Source organism: Diadema setosum, chromosome 7 (assembly GCF_964275005.1).
Source record: "Diadema setosum chromosome 7, eeDiaSeto1, whole genome shotgun sequence".
Taxonomy (NCBI): domain Eukaryota; kingdom Metazoa; phylum Echinodermata; class Echinoidea; order Diadematoida; family Diadematidae; genus Diadema; species Diadema setosum.
This window is the reverse complement of record NC_092691.1, coordinates 15,131,303-15,152,950: the sequence shown is the minus strand read 5'-3', so window position 1 is coordinate 15,152,950 and position 21,648 is coordinate 15,131,303. Positions and strand designations below refer to the sequence as shown.

Genomic DNA, 21,648 nt, shown 5'->3' with positions numbered 1-21,648 from the left:
TCACCTGATCCCGACAACGTATGAAAAAACGAAGGGCCCACATAGATAGCCCTACGTCTCAGCTACAACATATTAAAATCTTAGAGAAATTCACCGAAGCATAAGTCAGATAGTGCTCGATAAAGATAGTCATGTCAATGTTCATTTCCATAATAATTGCACTCCCATAGAGATTACACGTAAACTGGTCAAATTTGACAAGGTTACCTTCAATCCATTTTTTTGAGGTGATGTCGTCATCAAATCAAAATTGTGTAATTACACTAATGAAAGTACATTTAATAAGCTACAACATACTGAAAACTGGGTGAAAATTGGCAAAGGATAAGTGAGATACGCTCGAGTGAACTTGAAATTTGATGACGTCATTTTGAAAATTTACTTTTTTTACTTTATCAAGAAATTTGATATCTTTTATTCATTTCTTCAGTATCCCCAACCCATGAAATGATATGTACAACTCATCAGCTTTCAAAATATGTAAAGAAAATGGGGGGTCACCGTCCATCCTGACGAGTAAAATCGGATTTAAAATTGGCGGTTTTTTGGCATTGTTGCACTGTATATCGCCATTGACGCGCGCGCGGAATTTCAACTTTGACGGGCCCGTATGACGTCATATTGAGTCGGATTGACTTGAAACTTGGTATAAATATTCCTTGACATTTCAGGGATCTGATAAATGTGAAAAAACGTTAAATTTCTATTGCATATGAGCTGTGCGTGCGTATATGTGCGTGCGCGTACGCGTCCTTCCGATTTTTTCAATTTTTCAAAAAATGCTCCAAATGGTCTGAAACGTGTGCAAAAAGATTTTGAGCTCGATTGGAGCATACAAATATTTTAACGCGCGCGTACGCGCACTTTTTAATAATAAATATGAATTTTGATAATATGAGTAGAATGCGCTTGACTTGAAATATATGTGACGTAAATTTCATTGAAAATTTCCATTCCATTAATGAGATATGAATGAAAATGTGTTTTCATATAATGACGTCATCATGACGTCACGGTCGACTGATCACTATGATACATTAGATCTGTCATCTTTGTGACATGATACATACATGGTATGATTTTGAAATTGATAGGCAGAGGACTTTCTGAGCTAACCTCTGCACAACTTTTGAGGAGAAATAAAGAAACAATTAAAGAAGAAGAATAAAGAACCAGTACAGATACAGAAGGTGATCCGAGAGGATACTCGGATCACCTATTCAAAGTTAACATGACAAAATCCGTTCTAAAATGGCTGAGATATCCAGAAACGTGGTGTCCTAACAAAAGGTGGGTCACATTTTTTATCAGGACCACTTCATTTTACTCTTTTTTTTTTTTTGATATCTCAGCCATTTCAAATTGGATCTCCATCAAATAAACTTTGAATTCCTCTAGTCTCAGAATTGTAATGCTCTTTAATAATTCATATAATTGGTTTCCAATCATCTTGTAAAATGTTGAAAACTGAATCCCCATTTCTACAAAAAATATATCATCCCTTTAATGCTGATTTTCATTGTGTATTTTGCCATCTCCCCCTCCCCCTTTCTGAAAATTGTTCAGTCAAGTACATGTATTGTTTCAAGTGTCTATAACTCAAAAGTAGCTGCAAAGTTGGGATGCTTTCTTCAGGATGATTGACCATTTGTGTACTGAAAGACCCTCCCAGCTAGCTACATGCATTCACATGCAATATGTATGAGGATGTCCCATACGTAACATTATTTATTTGCCTAATAAAAAACATTTCTTTTACTGTTTTTTCTTTTTTCTATGGTATTTAACTTCTCTAAACAATAAATTAGAACTTTCCAAAAGGGCATTCAAATAACCTTAGAAATTTCAGAGAAAACCTAAAAATATGACCTCAATTTGTTACGTATGGGACATCTCATGATAGGACACGAGCTAATTTGCATAATCATTTGCATAATCCCTAAATTTTTATACCAAGTTAAACTATTTGATGAACTTCTTATGTCCACATATCAATCAAATATCATTTGCTTTCCTTTGAATGAATATGAATTTTTATAAATGTCCCATACGTAACGCTGTACTTCACATTTATGCAAATGAAGCCCTTGAAATTTGCATAAATTTACATAATATCATTTTTTCCTCCATGGAAATCAAAACTTCAACTCATAAGCTTCAAAATGATACCAAACATGTCAATATTGAGCAAAGATGAAATTTTGCCTTCTGAGGGGACCTTATCTTGAACTTGCCCTTTAAAGATCCCTGTCTTCATTTCTGAATGACCTGTGACACCAAAATTTGGTACACAAGAGCGTTTTGATGTATATTGAAATTGAAATGGATGACAGATTAATTTGTCTGACAAACATCAAATGGCCGCCATTTTGAATTCCAATATGGCCGCCTCGACGAAGTGTTCTAATTCCCTATCTTGAGTTCTAAGTGGTAAGTGACGCTGAAATTAGGTGCAAATAAGTATTTTAACATACTGAGTTTAAAAATGGACTAATGTGATGTGTCTGACAAACGCAATGCCCGCTATTTTGAATCCCAATATGGCTGCGAAGACAAACATCATGACTAACATTCACGGACATGCCAAAAAGTGCAGCAAAAATGAAGCATATTGCACCTTTCACTGACGTCACAATGTAAATACAGCAGCGCGCACTAAATCAGTTAGCCTAATTTACAAACCCGAGATAGAGATTCTCAACACTCCAACATGACAGCTATGTAGGAAAATTCAAATTGGTTGCCATGCAGTCTGTCAGACATAGCAAATAAGTCTGTTATTGAAGTCATCATATCACCATGCTTTATTATGTACCAAATTTCAATGGCTTATGTCATTCAGAATTAGAACTAGAACTGACGATAGGGATCTTTGACGGCGGCCATATTGGAATTCAAAATGGCGGCCGTCCCCGTGGCCAGATCTCTTGGATCCAGCAATTTTTTAAATCAGCACCCCAAAATACTCCTATGTGCAAAATTTCATACTTTCCGCCGGATGTGAGCATCTTTTTCACATATCTGCCCCACTAATACCAGTTTTATCAGATGATTTAAGGTGACTCCACTTGGGGGGATCTGCAGGATGAGGACCCATGATACCCTATTAAAAAACTATTTCAATTATATTCTCCAGCTACAGAAGTAGTAATGAGACAGTATTGCCCTGCATGTGTTTAAAGGTTAAGAATAAGAAATGTTCATTTTATAGTCATTGAGAGTGTTCGCCTATATGGGTACCTCAGAGGGAAACGACTTCGGTGTGGGACCCCCAAAAAGCAAACTGACAAGTTATCTTGTCCTTCAAAATGCATTCCTGATCTTTACCAAACCTAGTAATAATGATTCTGAGGGGCAGGGGATGCAAAACTCTAAAGGTACATGGTCCCGGTGGTTTAGCCAAATGCGTACGCGGGCGCACGGCGCAAGTTTCCTATAGAGACCTACGCTGTCGACTCCTCTTTAGCGCTTACGCTGTGGCCCACTTCCCCGAGTCCGAAGAAGTCCGATCCACTGTAGTCAGTGGTCTGATCACAGTTCGGCACATGATTTGGCTGAGGGGGATGACAGCTTTAGCAAACTTCTTTTGTGATGTCATAGTAAGAAGCACATATGCACGCACCCTGGCATTAATACAGACTGCATGATGCGCAGAGAAGACAAAGGAAGACAAAAGACGAAGGAAACATTACTTAGCAACACCTACGCGCCTAAGACCCAGTTTACAGTGCGGGGCCGGGCTCGGCCGCTGCTCGGCCATGGCCGAGCCCGACTTCAATTGCGCGGCCGAGCCTCGCAATTTTGTCCGTTTACACTGCTGGGCTCAGCCACGCTTTTAATTCAAACCTTTCAATATTTTGTTGTAGTGGCGCTCTGTTTGTAAACAAACGCAATTTGGTATAGCCTGGTTTTCAGACCCTTTGCCAACTGGATTCCGTGGCGACGAAGTCGCCATTCGGGCAAAGGGCTTTGCCGAAGGAAAAATCCTTTGCAGGACAAAACCACCTTAAACTATACTAGTTTTCGACGTTGAGGGGGTTAATATCGTGAATAGCGAGATAGTACAGGCAGAGGGTCTCCAAGAAGAGGCCGGGCTCGGCCAGCCGCGGCCCAGACCACCTCCAGAGCGTGGCCAAATGCGCGGCCAATTTTGGCCTCGCATTTGGCCTTTTGCGCGTTTACGTTGAAATGAAAAAGGGCTCTGCCGCGGCTCAGCCGCGGCCGAGCCTCGCACTGTAAACGGGGTCTTACTCTTGATGACAGCTGGGGGACTTCGTTAATCTTCATATCAGTGCTAACGGTGATCGGCAATATCATCAACAGCTCCCTCTACACTACCGGGACTATGCAACTTTAAACAATACATTGCCATGGTTTCTATTTCTTTTTTTTTTTTCAATAAAAAGCATACAATATTGTTACAACGGGTTAAATCTACTGAATTGATAACACTTGAGGGTTGAATTGACTTACGTGATGTTAGCTCATTCATTGCAGATCTCCAACTGCCAGCGCCGGTGCATCTTCTACGCGCACATCCATGGCCAGGGATGATGCGCTGTGCGGTGCCTGGCAACGCAGTAAGATGCACGTTGCCAGGATGAGGGATATCCACTACATTATCCCCTCCTTACAAATTTGACGTCCCGTCAAATAAATATTACCTTGTCTGTACACAAACACGTTTCAATTCAACCACTAATGAACTACATTTCTTACTTCTTCTTTTTTAACTACACTGATCTCATTCGTTACGCCTCGAACATTGTGCTGTATCCCTGCTCTTCACAGGTACCAATTTTCAAGCGCTGTAATGCTGAGAGTGATAAACGAGATCCGCGCATCTTGTCCGGTAGAGATCCGGATAACTCTTATAAATTCTGTCATCCAAAAGAATAAAATACTCGTACTGACTAATGAGAAACAATGGTGTCAGAAGGTGTCTGAAACGCAATTACACCACACACCAAAACATTCTAAACTGGAAGCTACTAAATGAATAAAGAAACTCAACAACATCAACAACAACAACAACAACAAGACTCTTAATTTCCATCATTACTTGTCTGAGTGCACTTATTAAGCACTGTTGCTGGGTTCGTCTCTTCATCAGCCAGAATTCCTTGTGCACTCTGTACCGCCACAACCGATCACGGTGCACAAATTTGGGCTTGCTTCGTTTGGTCATCTGAATTCTGTAGACCACATCATTCAGTCTCTTCAATATTATGAATGGTCCCTCCCACTCCGACTTGAGTTTAGGTGATAATCCTTTGCGCTTACGAGGATTGTGCAGCCACACCTGTTCTCCTTTCTCTAAAGTTTCATCATACATCCTTTTCGGCATCAATATGTCCTTCGGTCCTGTAGCACTGGGAGTTATGGAGAATAGATCCTGTCGTTTGCGCAGAAACTTCTGCATTTCATCTTTCTCTTCCATAGAAAGATCTGTCCCACACCTTCCAGCTGGTGGCTCCAAATGCGGTTCCAACTCAATCTGCTTTACCTCGACACCTTCTATCTCTCCCTTCATTCCCTCCTATTTGAAGGTAAGACAACACATTCGACACTTACGCATGTTCCAGTACACATGCTACGAGAAAGCATGCTTGAAGCATCTGACTCTATAGGTGCAGCAACGCATCTCGATCCCAAATTAACCAATTTCTCACCTGACATTATCCCCACTTGATAATCTACCCCTTGGTGAGATTCAGTGACATCCACTCTCATGTTACACTTCGTTGATACATCAACTGATTCATTATTTATTTCATTTCTTTCTGGTACCTCAGCCGAAGATGCTACAATTCTCGAGCATTTCACACTGCTAGCGCCCGACGCCTCTCGAAGAAGTGGAATTTCGTTCATTCCTATCTTAAGTGTTCGAGTTGCCATATCGATCATGCTATCTTGCGTAGAAAGAAAGTCAATGCCAATGATGCCCTCGTCGACAATATCAGCTACGATAACACGATGCTCCACCACGTCATTGCCCATGCGAATGCGCACCCACGCGGTACCTCTTACATCCGCCTTCTCACCAGTCACTGTGACAATTCGTCGTGCATCTGCAGTAAGTTGCATTTGTGCCTTCCTCTCGATTCTTCCCCAGACATCCGGTCTGATTAGGGTCACCCCTTGACCCAGTATCGACGAGGAACCTACACGCCTCTCCTTCAACTTCACCCCTCACGACAAGCCCTCCCGGCTCTCCTCCCAGTGACCTGATCATAACGTGATTTGGAGCATTCTCAAAGTTCCTAGTCGTCCTCTGCTCCGTGAGGGCGACTACTGGTCGTTTCCCTGCTTCTCCCTGGAAGCAGAAGTTGACATGCAATCCTTTGCAAGATGGCCTCGTTGTTTGCAGACGGCACACGTCATTTCAGGGCAATCCCTGATAAAGTGTCCCACTTCGCTGCAGTTGTAGCATTGCCCTTTTCCCTTTTGTGTGGTCTTCTCTCTGCCACCACTTCCACGTCTGAAAGCTTTCTCAATTCTCTCAACCAGCGTGTCCATCAATTCCCCAATGCAATATTGTCAACCTTTACCTCCCTTGTCCTGACATCCCTCTGTCTTTCTCTACTAGCTAAGGGAGAACGACTCCAGTTCGAGAGCGAGCTGCAAAGCCTCGTGAAGCGTAGAGCAACGATGTTGACGAAGTCGCAAACGCATATCTTCATCGCTGATGGCGTCGATAAACTGATCGAGAGCTCGCGACTCGTGAATTGCGGTGCCTGCGTCCAGATATGCCTGCATAACGAGACGCTCTAAGTCTCCTGCTAACTCAAGCAAACTCTCTTCAGGGCGGCGTCGACGATTCCTAAACTGTACGCAACTCAGTTCCGACTGGTGGACGTAGCCAAATCGCATTCCAAGGGCTTGCACTAGTACCCAAAATTCACCTCTCTGTTGTGTTGGAGTGGTAGCTAGAACCGAAGCCGCCTTACCTGTCAGACTTGCTGCCAGATAAACAGCCGTCTGGTCTTCATCCCACCCATTTGATCGTGCTAACAAAGAAAACTGAGAGCAGTAAGCTTCCCACGGCACTGTTCCATTGTACGATGGAGGTAGAATCACTTTGCCGCGTTTCTGATTCAAACTAGACTGCTCTAGTACTTGCGACGGACATGGTTCCCTGGCTTGATCATCTTTAATTTCTTAACGCTTAGTTTCAACAACTGTCATGCGCTCTTCAAGTTCTTTTTGACTAGCTGTAACCGAGTCTAATTTCGCATTAATCGTAGATGTAGTCTGCTGCAAGCTTACAGTCAACCCATTCAACGCCGTAAGTAGGGCAGTCATGGCAGACTGATCGCTCGATGACTGACATTTTACCGTTTTGGTTTTCCGCTTAGAGCGCGTTATTACCGGTATTCGTCACATCAGACTCGGTACATCAAACACTGATCATAAACAATAAAATGAACGACACGCATACACAACGTTGAATAAAACACATCAATTTACGTCAGCTGACACCTTACGCAATATTCATCTCATCAACTATTTATCCCATAATTCGCTCAATTCAATCACCTCTCACAATTTGCACATAGTCTGGTTATAATTCAGTTTCATCCCACTCCTGACACCAATGTTACAACGGGTTAAATCTACTGAATTGATAACACTTGAGGGTTGAATTGACTTACGTGATGTTAGCTCATTCACTGCAGATCTCCAACTGCCAGCGCCGATGCATCTTCTACGCGCACATCCATGGCCAGGGATGATGCGCTGTGCGGTGCCTGGCAACGCAGTAAGATGCGCGTTGCCAGGATGAGGGATATCCACTACAATATAATTGCTGGTTGACCTAACTCCCTCACTGTTAGGTTAGGGTATTAATCATGTTGAGTGATAGTTCTAGTTTTCCTTCATGGAGTTTGAAACTTCAACTCATAAGCTTCAAATGATACCAAATGATATCAATATTGAGCAAAGATGAAATTTTACCTTCTGAGGGGACCTTATCTTGGACTTGCCCATGTACAGAATGTAGATCTTTTCTTCTTTTTTTTTTGTAAACTGCATAGTCAAACTTTGTAAGTACAGTGTACTTGGCAGGTATTTTTACAATGTGATGAAATACAAGGTGCATGCAAATGGACACCATGATGCCCCCAGCTCTCAAAGCTCCTCCCCCCCCCCCCCTCTTCCCCCAAGTTTGCAGTGTTCTCAGGTAAGAGTCAAGAATGCGTGGACAGGTGAACTTGCAATACTCGGATGAGCATGAGACACCTCAGTCTCTTGTTTCTTGAAACTCAGTATAAACATGTATTACTGTACATGTATCAAGCACTCTCTAGGGAATGTTTTGGGCCATGGGTTCAAAGGTTGAAAGTCAAAGGTTAAGTGAATATAAACTTAGTACATACAGTGTACATGCAAATGCTGCTTGACTGTGATTCTCTCAGAAATGTTTGAGTCATTGGGTCAGGTCAAGGGTGAAAGGTCAGGTTAAAATGCTAGAATTCTACTATTTAATGCTAAAATTAAACTTTTTCTTCATTTCTTGGAGATTGCCGATGCATTTAATTAGGTGTATAGATGCATAAACTCAAATTAGGTATTATGCATTACTACGCAATGATTCTGTAGCAAAATATTTTGGCAAGGGGTCAAAGTTCAAATGAAAATGTTAAAATGTCACAATTTTTCCCATATTTTGACAATAGCTCAAAGTATTGTCGTTACTACTTAGTTATTATTTAAAGAATTGTGGGTCATTGGGTCAAAGAGCAAGGGTCAAAGGTCATTTAGCCATCCTCCAAACGAAACCTAGTTCAAGGAAAACTGAACATTTATCATGTTTGTGACAAACGTGTCAATTTAGTTTTTTGCCACTTATGTGAAACTGTTGTGTCACATTGTCAAGTTGTAATGTAGACGTCTTTGGAGAACCATGCAATATGGTGGATGCATATATTAGTTGCCACAGCGACATTCTAGTTGTATCCTGAAATTGTTAATACTATCAACCCGTTGAAGACGAGTCCCGAGTCGGAGAATACTCGGGCAAGTGTCTATGGGAAATGCGTGTTATAGCAAAATCAGTCCGTCCTCAATGGGTTAATATATATAGCATACAATATCGTGAAAAGATTTTAAGATGAAGGTCAAAAGGCTGCATTTTGACTGAGAAAGCCATATTCTGGGTGTAAATTTGGCTTGGAAAGTCTTGTGGAAATGTGAATTTCAAATGATGAATGAATATCAGCCATGGATTTTAGAATGCAAAGGGGGTAGAGGTCAGTCATGAAGGTCAAATGTAAAGGGACTTCATCTAAGTATAAAGCAAGGGTCAGTATAGGAATTGTATGAGAAGGTAGAGGCATCCCTGTCAATTGATTAATTTCAGAATCACTTTTGTTTGCAAGTTGTAAGTTATTATTTTCTAGATCCAAAAAAGCATAAATATTAAATAAAAGGCATTTACATTTTGTAGCAAAAAACAACAACAAACAAATATACAAACAAAACAAAAAACAGAAAGTGTCAGTCAAGGACCAGTGATAAATGGCAGGAAGTGTGCGTTTTTGACCAGAGGTCACATATTCTTGATTGTGACGTAATCAAACTTGACAGCATAAACATTTCCTCATTAATGATCCCTGCATTTTTAATTACCCCTACATTGAATAAGCACTAAATAAAAGAAAAACAAAAAAGGGTGGAAAGTATAGGTATCTTGATTTCATGCATATTCATATCTTTAAAACACTCCAGTCATAGTTGCAAAATCTCACTAAAAATTCCATATAAGTAGATATTTTTGTAACCCTAATTTCATGTATTAAATATCAAATTATGTAAATTATTTTTACGTCATCGCAATAGTATAAATAACATTTTGGGGGGATTTTTTTATATTTATTCCTCTTAAATTTGAATGAAAGAGGTCATGCCTGCCTGTTTCGTTTAATCGGTTTCCATCTTAGAATTTTTGCTCAACTACCCATTCTCCTAAAGAAGGGGTAAAATAGCGTCTTGTGAGCCCGGTAGGCTACTAAAGTCAGAGCTGTTGTGTTGCTAGCGTTAATTTTGGGGGATATCGAGGTGACATGATTATGATCTCCGGTGAAGCTAGTTTTTGTGTAGTAACGATTAAATAGATTGCACTTGGTATTGCATTTTGTTCCCTTTAGCGGAAAAATACAAGATATGTACTTTCCTGACGTAAGAGCCGCAGAATTTTATTTTCATCGGAGTGGCAATCGCGCTGCCGCCTTGTGCGTAGGCGCAGAGATTCAGTCCCACATCGTTCGTTGTTCAGCGCTTGATCGTGCATTTTGGCACATGCCTATGGCAGCTGCGTTATGTCGTGCTATTTTGCTGGTTAGGCTGGTTTGTGTGCAGAATGCATGCTTTACTGCATGGTTCCTTGGTTAATAAGTTGTTGTTGAAACGTGAAAATTCTGTGTGAAGTCAGATACTGCTTTGGCTTGCTTACGAGAGGATCAGAATCCAAGCTGCCAAGGTCTCATTTTATGTACAATTTTGCTTTGGGATAACTGTGTACTGTAGTGTATGTAGCCTGGATAACTAGTACTAGCTTCTAAATATTAATCTTTTTTAAAAGATTTTCCAGTTGGGCAATTCGCAACACATGTCCAGACATCTAGAATCTATGTTCTAACCTTACCATACCTTCAAGTCTCCATACCATGGACATGGTTCAGGCATGCTTTCGTGTATTGATGTGGATTTAGGCCTATACAAATGCCTTCATATGCAAAAGAAAAAAAAAGAAATTGGAAAGGAGTACATAATAGGTAGATTTGATATAGATTCTTCTACATGTCATATGATATTTGTGGGTAGGGCCTATAGGCTTACGTATCAGTATGGTCGCACATTTGCCTTCAGCTGTTGCAATAGGCCCATTCACAAACAACGAAAATCGAAATTTCAATCGCGCTCCAAATTTTGATTTTTTTTTCCGACCGTTCATACACAGGGAAAAATTGCACTTCGCAGCAAGGAAAGAACGGTCAGTGGCCAAATTGCGCATGCGCGAAACTTGCATGACCGAAGACTGACCCCGCAGTCCCAATAGAGTTTCGCACGCGCTACGAACGATGGGATTAAAAATACCGATTTCCGAATCTCGATCGCGCTCACACACACGACGCTTGGCAAAATAATCACGATTATTCTGAAAAATCGCACTATTAGTGCGAGTTGGATCGCGATAAGGATCGCGGTAATTAGTGAGATTTTTCTGTCCACACTGGAAAAAATTTCGAAATTTTGATCGCGAATAAGAAAATCGATTTTTAAATCGCACTTTTTCCCTTGTGTGTGAACGGGCCTTATGTGAATTGTTATATCCACTCATTCCAACACAATGTGATGGGCAGAGTGAAAAGTTTTGTTTACCAATGATGATATAATGACAAAATATGACATTGATGCAATCAAATGCCAATTGAAAAAAAAAAAACCAAAGAAACAATGAAAATATAGTGCTTTATATTTTTAGGTGCACATAAATGAAATGTGCCCATGACCCTAAAAAGTGTGAAAAGTATCTACAGTAACATACATGAAAGAGAACACCCTGTCCATAATATTCAACCATGCATTTGTCACCTCATATTTGTCACTACGGTGGACTTGTGTTCTGAAAGGACGTCTTCGGGATGTCTTTCTTAGGTTACATTGAAATTTCCTCGTAACCCAACAAATAAACTACTGAAATAACAGAAGAAGAAGAAGAAAAAAAAAAGAGCCAGTAGTGTTACAACCGTGTTTGTTCTAACAAGAGTGCACTGTAGCAACCTCAGACAATAGTCATCATCGACCCACTCTCACAATAAACTTTACACTTCTAGCTGCTTATTTTTTTTTTTACACCCCCGCCAAACGAAGTTTGAAGGGGGTATATTACAAATCAGCGGACGGTCGGGCAGTCGGGCGGTCGGTCCGTTGCAAATCTTGCGTCGCGAACTACTTCCTCAGTTTTCAACCGATTCCCATAAACCGTGGCACAGATGTGTGCCTTGGGTTGTAGATGTGCAAGACATATTTTTTGACAGTACCCAAAAGTACGTTGCCATGGTAACAGCATATTATGGGCAAAAATGGGTACAAATCTTGCGTCGCGAACTCCTCCCACAGTTTTTGATCAATTTTTTATGAAATTAGGTACAGATGTTCATCTGAATATGTTAATGTGCAAGACACATATTTCCGCAGTGGCAAAAAGTGCGTTGCCATGGTAACGGCATGTTATTGGTAAAATATAGGGCAAAATGCTTCATGGCAAAACTGCTTCATCAGTGTTCTTCCAATTCTCATGGAATTCATATTGAATGTTTGTCTTAGGATATAGGTCAGCATGACACATTTCTTGACAGTGAGAAAAATTATGTTGCCATGGTAACAGCTCACATATTATGAGCCAAAATGATGGAAAATTTTGTGTTGCAAACTACTTCCTCAGTTTTTGCCCAATTTCCATGAAACTTGGTACACTACAGATGTGTGCCTTTGGTTGTAGATGTGCAAGACGCATTTTTTGACAGTACCCGAAAGTACGTTGCCATGGTAACGGCATATTAATGGCAGAAGATCAAGGAAAGATCTTGCGGATTTAACTACTTCCTCAGTTTTTTGACCAAAGCTTATGAAATGTGGCACACACCTTGATCTTGGTGGGAAGAAGTGGAAGACATATTTTTCGGACGTGTTGGAAGCTGCGTTGCCATGGTAACGGCATATAAATGGCAGAAGATCAAGGAAAGATCTTGCGGATTGAACTACTTCCTCTGTATTCGACTGAAGCTCATGAAATGTGGCGCACACATTGGTCTTGGTGGGAAGATGTGCAAGACATATTTTTTGGACGTGTCGGAAGCTGCGTTGCCATGGTAACGGCATATTAATGGCGGAAGATCAAGGAAAGATCTTGTGGATTGAACTACTTCCTCAGTTTTTGACAAAAGCTTATGAAATGTGGCACACACAATAGTCTTGGTGGGAAGATGTGCAAGACATATTTTTCGGACATGTCGGAAGCTGCGTTGCCATGGTAACGGCATTTAAATGGCAGAAGATCAAGGAAAGATCATTCCTTGGGTAAGACTGTCGTCACGGGGCGGGGGTATTAATCACCTTCAGTGATATTTCTAGTTTTTTCTGTTTTGAGCTATGCCAGAGTTAGAATGCGTTTGGAATAAAATTATTGGAAGGTACCATGGTACCGTTACTAGTCATGCTAGTAGAGAATGACATGAATTTGGTGTGATCCTGAGACTTGCAAACATTTTCATAATTTTTTGCTGCCTGCAATGGAGAATATCATTCATTTACAAAATACAGGAACTGTTGGAATATTATTTTGGTCTCCAGAAAGTGACAGAGTGCATGTGGTTTACTTTTTTATTTTTATCATTTATCAATGTCGATGAATTCAACATCACAAACAACAGTGTTACATGACCTGAAAGAGTATTCAGCTACAGGTAGTGATGTATGCTGACTTTCCATCCACTGCTCATCAAAAAATAAGACTTACTGCTGCACAGACAGATGTAATTTCCTTCTTTCTTGAATAACGAAGTACAGATTTATGCTTAACCCTATCTCTGTCACGGGCCGATTAAATCGGCCCAAAAACTGCAATAGAAATGCTTCGGCCGATATTATCGGCCCTATTTTGATTGACAGATTACTTCAAAGGCTATGACACTACCATTCTATAAACTCATTTGTGATTGGCTGACAGTGTAAGGAAACGATTTCCAGCGTGAAAAAAGCTTCCCCACCTTTAACCAATCAGGAAAGCCTTCTCAAAGTCCAAGAAATTGTGGTGGCCCCGCCCATGTTCATTTGCATTCAGACTGCAATGTATTGTGTACAGTTTTGCCATGTGTGGAGAACTTACACGAATCTGTATATGTGGGACTGTAATAGAGATCGCCGCGAGCGATGAAAAGATCGTACACGTGGGTCAATTTTCATCTATTTTATCTAAGTCAAAATAGTAAAACATGAAGTGAAAACATTCAGATTAGGGATTTCAACATCTCTGAATTTTGTGAAGGGGTATAGTTTCAGTAATATCGGCCTCATAAATGATCTGAAGAATAGATGAACACTGCACATTCGGTGCAGCAGTTGCAACTGTTTATTCAGCACTAACAGCAGTGCAATGGGTCTCTAGTTAGCCGGGGCCAGCGGGGCAGGTGTAAGGAGCAATAGGGTTACAGTAGCTTCCTGCTGGCGGCCTGAAGCTGTACAGTCTTGATGCTGGGGTGTGTTTGACTGTTTGTTATTATTACATGATGAAACCGTCACTGTGCGAAACTTCAGTTCAATGCAGGTTTATCATAAAGAAAATGACTGCTGTGATAGTTAATTCTGTTTCAATAAGGAAAGTGCAGAAAGTCGTAGACTAGCATATGATGATCAACTGGAATGCATGGACACTCCAACGTCTGAATATTTTCAATAACAATTTTTATCCTTAGATTATCTTATCATTATGGCATTATCGTAGGACAAGATTAATATAAATTTGAAAGAAAAAAGCACAATTCAATTTATATTTTCAGCTTGACAAGATACAAATACGCTTTGTCTACTTTCAGGCCAACATCACTCACAAAATCAGAAATTACACAAAATGTGTGAAATCTAGGTTGTAATTGCCACAGACTTTTGTTCATAAAATGAAAAGTACTGATGCTATTGATGAAAAAATCATACCATCTGAAAGCTGAATAAATTCTCTACAACATCTATGAGACCTTTTTGTGATGCAAGCTCATGTTGTGTGGAAAAATGAGGTGGTAACATGTAGAAATAAGTCTGCATTGATAATTATGTGACATAAGAGGGCGTCCTACTTAAAATTGAAGTGCGCCCTCACTCAGATTATTATGGAAAATGAAAGTTTAGACCATAAGCTTTCAAATGATGTATAACATGACACATTAATGTCAATAATGATAATCAGAAATGGCCATCAACAATCTTGTGTCTGTGCACTGCAAAATGTCTGAGCAGTCTGGCTACGGCGTATGTGCCAGATATAGGGTTAAACATGTACTAAATAATGCAGGTGATGCAATGGATGTGGGTGAGGTCGTTTGTTTTGTTTTGTTTTTTTCAGTGAGCAAAGCAACGAAAGGTGATAATGTAAATATATGTAGAGGTAGTAAAATACTGCCGTGTTACAGTGTTGAACAAAAGTCTTGAACTGTGGATACTATGCTTGCAGTGCACACATATATTTCGAAGACTGAACATGACATGAATGAGAGCTTTATGAGTGGGAGGGCAATCAATTGAAACTTTTCAACAAAGCTGATAAACAATCAGCAATAAAAATGAAATAAAAACAAGGTGATAAAGGTGTTTCAATAGGGCATGCTACAATTAACACTAATCACAATGTCATGACAAACACAACAGAGAAATTCTTGAGACTGCTGAATGCTAAATGTGTGAAGATCAATTTTGTCTCCACGCTTTTGGCGTGAGAGTACTGATTTTGAGAGATTTCAAGCTAGTGCTGGTCAGTCAGCCTGAATTTTACCGCTTTCTCAAATGAAGTTGTTGGCAAACTAATGTATTTTTTTTTCTGTCAACTGATGGTGCAATGGTAATGAACATAACAAGGTGGTTCAAATGATGTTGGAGCAGTCAATGGTGACTGATGGACAGACACCTGACTGCCTTAGTGTCGTCTTTGTGTTCTCTCCTGTACAGTCAAGTCGTTTTTCTTGTGAAAGTTTTGATTGTGACAGTAGTAGCACAATGTACCGGTACAGGTATTCGTGGGATGAATACTGGCACAATCCTTCCATAACCTTGGCCACCACCCGCGCCATCCCGCGACCCCGCGGCACTCGGCTCCATGGTCCGCTATGTATACCCACACACGAAATCAAATCTGCATATCCCACCCGTGTTGCGGCCCATGTGGTGACCATAAATTTGATTTGCCATAAGTGTAAATCGAACTGCCCTGAGCAGTGCACAAGGTCAAATTCAAGGGTAATAAATGATTCGCAAAAAAATTCTAAGATGAACAGGAATGTCCTGAATAATGTCAAACAGGCCATCACAATTCACAGAAAAATTCCATCGAAACACAAAAAAAGTCAAGAAAATAAGCTGAAAAGTGATCGTAATTACGATCCTTTCTGTGTGTCCCGTGGGACCAACTCGTCATGACAGCAACATACACTTCAAATGTCGAGCATTGTGAGTTGAATGTTTTGCTAGGAATGTTCTAATTTTTATGAGAGATTGTGCATGTCTTGCTCTTCTGGATTTTCACTGAAACATGTTTGGAAACCACTCTGGATTTTTCTAATGACGTCAGATATTGAGTCACCATCCTCGGTCATGTAAGTAGTTTCGAACGGAACCCGAATCAAAGTATTTTTTATGAACGATAAAGTGAGCCCTCTCTCGGTGGATGTGCACAATATGGCTGCGTGCGTAAGATGTCCATTGCTTCTGTGTTGACATAACACATGTGAGGTAAATACGTAGGGTCCTGTTGGACATCCATGTTCGTAGCAGAAGTTCTCTGTTCAGTGTTCTGTCCCTCCATTAACCAGAGTGAGGAAATTTTGTTTGGGAAGGAAATCTGTAGATACTTTTGATATAGGTTACCAATTGCTAGCCACTGGAATGGGTCAACATCTTTATATTGTACCATGCATTCAATGAAAAATGTGTCAAACCCTCTGCAGTTTGGCATCACATACTGCCTACCTTTTTCTATTTCTCATTCTGATTCAGGCACCACAGACAGGCTTTCAGGAGAAGACAGTCTGCTGTGGACTTTGTGTAGCTGGGAATATCAGTATGTCAATTCGCACTGATCGCAAAGGATACTGTCCAGGTAAGGTACTCCCACAGGTTGTGTACATGGACTACAGTTATATGTACTTTTGCTGCCATTACTAGACTCAAGAGGACCATTTTTTGACTCGCCCACATACACTGTAGCAGGAAGTGAGACATACAATGTAGGTGTCACTTTTCCGTCATCAGCGTCATCTACAGTTTGGTGTAATCTGTTAATTTTCCACAGCTTTGAGCAATGACCACCAAACTCACACCATTGGTATGTGTACCCTAAAAATACCTGTCAACTTTGAATATGGGTGCAGTCCAACAGGGTCATAGGTCAAAAGGTCAATGAACTTGCATATTTAAGCACTCTACTCTCTGTATTGTGATGTACTCTCAATAACTTGCACAGATTTGAGCTATGACCACCAAACTCACACCACAGGAATATAACCTAAAGATGCAGGTCAGGTTCAGATACGGGTGCAGTTCAACAAGGTCAGAGGTCAAATGGTCAATGAACGAAAGGTCCGATAAGCATTGTGCACTTGGTATTGTGGTGTGCTCTTAAAGTATTGTGAACAAGAAAAAAATGTCGGTATTCATAAACAAAGTGATTTATATATTTCTGCAAAGCTTAAGTCTCTAGGAATATGAATAGTTAACTTTCAGAAGGTGAAAATGTCTTTAGAACGATTGAGAGATGGTGTTTTGAGGCCCTTTTTAGACCACCTGAACCCGATCTGTTGGCGAAATTTTGGTGACCAAAATTATGACGTCATGACATGGACGAATCAGCCCTGCGCTCGCTGATGTGATACGCTACCGCTAGCTAACTTTGCACCTAAGCTACGCTCTGTATCACGCCGCCGCGGGCGATAGCCTGAGTGCACCGAGGTATCTGTACGTGTCTTGTTTACTCTATCAAGCAAAAGTGAGTTATAATTTCACGTATTGAATCCATCTTCCTTCGAATTACCATGAAGTATACCTTTTTAAATTTCTACTTGCGCTTTCGCGCCTCAGTCTCTACTCTTAAACGGCTTATAGTAACCATTTAATAGGCCTAGTTAGTACAGTAGTAACAGTTAGAGCCTAACGTTACGGTAGAACAAGAACTCTGACCTAGCTAACGTAAGGATCTACCTGTACGTTGTGGAGTAGCCTATGTAGGGTTGGACCTACTACTCATCGACCGCCTAATGTTTATTTGCTTGATAAGAATATTTAACACTGAAATTCACGTAAAAAACTCCAACTTGACCTACGTGATTGAGAAAATCCAGCTCTATCAAATGCCGTTGTTCCCTTTTCGATTCGAAGTTTCAGTGCAAAAATGTCGCCGACGAACTAGGGTGGCCTCGTTTCAGCTCCCCGCGGTAAGTCGCGTTATCAGGATCGACCGCTGTTTTTTGCATTGACAATGCACGCAAACCAAGTTGTATTGAACACCGTGTTGTAGAAAACGTCAACGAAGCTTTTTAGGAACTTCCATAGACATTACATTGTGCTGTCATTACGATTCGGTGAAAGTATTCATTCGAAATTTTGTCCTTGATTAAAACCATTAATGAACAGTGAATTATCGCGTTTTCCCACACCATCCTCATCTACATTCAAAGCCAATCCATTTTTATGTGCTTTGCGCGCAGACGAAGTGCGTACTAAGTGTTCAGTGCGCGAATTATACGCGGTCGGATATGTAGTGGGGCTACCATACACACCAAACTAGCTCTCCGGCGGGGACTCGGCGGTTCGCTACTGACGTTGCTTCAGACTATATTATTAGTATTATTATGGCTATTATTCATTTATTTATTTATTTATTCATTCATCTCTTCTTCTTTTTTTAAATAATGGTACATTTTACCCTGCTGTTTCTGCCGATAAAGCAGATGCGACTAAAGACAGCCAAGGTACAGTATTGTATTGCATCCGCTCACAAAGAACTACATGCTTTATGAATGGCGGACTCGATGTAGAGCTAGCTAGCGCTGCACACTCGATCGTAAAGGGTACGTTCGTCCATGTCATGACGTCATATTTTAGGGCCCCGAAAAGACGGCCGTTCTGGAGCGAAAATCGGTGAAGTAAATCAGTCAGTTTTAACTCACGATTTTTCAGTGGTACGAATATATTTTAAAAAGTCACATAAAAAATCTGTTTTAACAGACATTTCCCTCTGCTTTGACACCTTCTTTTGTATGATTTTCTTGATTTTAATGTCTCGTTCACCATCCTTTGACCCATCGACATATGGCCTCTTTGTAAATCACTAATTAGGTTCCCATCTGTGAAGTTGGCCGTGAACTTAGGTGCAATCTGTACTTGCTTCAGAACCTTGTAGATGTAGATGCCGTAGCTCTCCTTCCTCTTCCTACACAGATTGCACGCCCCCCCCCCCCCTTCATACTTTGTTAAAACAAAAGACAGAGAAAGAAAACGGGGGAGGGGTGCATGCACCCCCTTTTATTATCGCAAATTTCTGGATCCGCCCGGGAATATAAAATACTTTGGTACAGGCATTTAACTCAGAAATTAACAATTGGACAGGTCTCTGTATAGTGTGTTCGTAATGAGACTTCGTTAATATGATAATGTGGGAACTGAGATGTAAATGACAGAGGGGCATGGTTCGGTGAACCCCTGCCCAGATGCACTGAAATCTAACGATATATTTGACAATGTACTGGTAACAAACGCTTTGATTTTGTTCAGTTTTGAGATGGAACAATAACTGTCACATACCGAAGGTTTACAATACATGCACCAGTGAACGCATTCTCGTCAAATGTGTGTTGGGTGACGTAGTAGCGTGGCGTGACGAGGCTCGACCAATGAAAAGCTTCAGCCTAGCCCATAAGAGCAAGTGTAACATCGGGTTCACTGGCAACTTTCATCCAGTGCACTAACTGAATACTGTACTCACAAAAAAAGGATTGTAAATGCATTATTCGGAGTCTATCTTGCCTGACCAGTTTTGACATACTCTTCTCAGGGAGTGGGGGGGGGGGGGGGGGGCAGGGAGAGCGATGATAAGGTTTAGTTTTTCGGAAATGTACCTTGGTCATGAGTCGATAGGTATGTGTTTTTTGTGGTGTTTGTCTTGTTCTTGTCTACTGTTTGTCCTTTGCTCTCTTGTAATTCTCCGATATTTACGTTTTCTTTCTTATTTCTACTTCTACCACTTTTTCTGTTCCTTCCTCCTCCTTCTCGTCCTCTTACATTCTTTTATGCTTTCTCTTATCTCATCCTCCTGGGGTCTCTGCCATGCATGCTTGAACGCACACTGGCGCTCGATGGCACCGAGTACGTCCTATTTCTTTCTGACTCCTAGATGATGCGAGTCGAAGACTTTTCCTTTCATTCATTAAACAGTGATGAGTTTTTTGAAATGTTCAGTAATAACACGGAAACACAGGCAAATAATGACCCCTCTAGTAAAGATTATCAGTTACCTTTTAATTTTTATGAGGATAGTGTTAATTTTTGTCAGAATAACAATGAACAATATCCAAGTTCAGAATATTTCACTATTAACAATATCAAATCTTTCGTTGAAGGTAATGATTGTGACAATAATTTGTCTTTAATGCATCTGAATATAAGGAGTTTGAATCATAATTTTGATAATTTTCGCTTGTTTATGGATGGCACTCATGGATCCTTTTTTAATGTAATAGGTCTTAGTGAAACATGGACCACTTATGGATCTACTTCTATGTTCTCACTCCCAGGTTATGATTTCATACATAATAGTAGAAATCAGAGAATGGGCGGAGGCGTTGCCTTATATGTAAAACAAAGTCTGGATTATGTTATTCATGATGAATTGAACTGTATGAGTGAAATTGTTGAATCACTTGTTATTGAAATTAAGGTCCCTATTCAAAGAATATAATTGTGTCAGTATTATATAGACCTCCGAATTCAAATATCTATGATTTTTTTGATTACGTACAATCCTTATTATCAAACCCAATTTTTAATAATAAAGATTGTTTTATTATGGGAGATTTTAATGTTGATTTATCAAAGTTTCAGACTTTAAACAATGCCCAAAATTTTCTGGATATAATGACTTCCTCGTCTTTTTTACCGCTTATAACAAAACCAACTCGTGTTACCAATCATTCTGCAACACTTATCGACAATATATTTTGTAACATCAGCCCTTTACCTGTCTCTGGAATTATTTTATCAGATTTAACTGACCATTATCCCATCTTCACTTATATACCCCTTAACCGTAGAATTTCTTTAAAGCCTCCTATGGTAAGTTTCCGGAAAATAACACCTGACAGTATAGTTAGGTTACAAGACGAGCTAAACAGAGTGGACTGGACTGATGTATATGATAAAGAGGATCCAACTGAATCTTATGATTTGTTTATGCAAACGCTAATTTCCATTTTGGATAAACATGTTCCCATTGTTAGAAAAAAATGTAACAATTACAAAAGATATCCTAGGCTGCCTTGGATATCTAAATCTTTGTTGCGATCGATTAACCGTAAAAATAATTTGTATTATGTTGATAAACTTAAACGCACTCAGCAATCTCATTATAAATATACTTCATATAAGAATGTTCTCACGCAAGTAATACGATGCGAGAAACGTAAATATTTTATTAATCAGTTATCTTTGTTTAAACATGATATTCAAAATACGTGGAAAATTATTAATACAGTTATTAATAAAAATACGGAGAAACCGCGTATTACCACAATCAAACATAACAATTTGATTATCGATGATGCTACATCCATTTCAAATATTTTTAATCAGTATTTTTCACAAATTGGCAATAATCTTGCTCACAAT

At 40.1% G+C, this 21,648-nt stretch overlaps 1 protein-coding gene across 1 annotated transcript in view; it reads left to right on the top strand.

Annotated features, from left to right (window-relative positions):
• Positions 1 to 21,648, top strand: part of LOC140230897 (arrestin domain-containing protein 3-like) — a 124,819-nt gene that overhangs the window by 43,593 nt on the left and 59,578 nt on the right. The window contains exon 5 of the mRNA XM_072311040.1: positions 16,768 to 16,870. Coding sequence (XP_072167141.1) covers positions 16,768 to 16,870 — 103 coding nt within the window. The remainder of the gene's footprint in view (positions 1 to 16,767; positions 16,871 to 21,648) is intronic.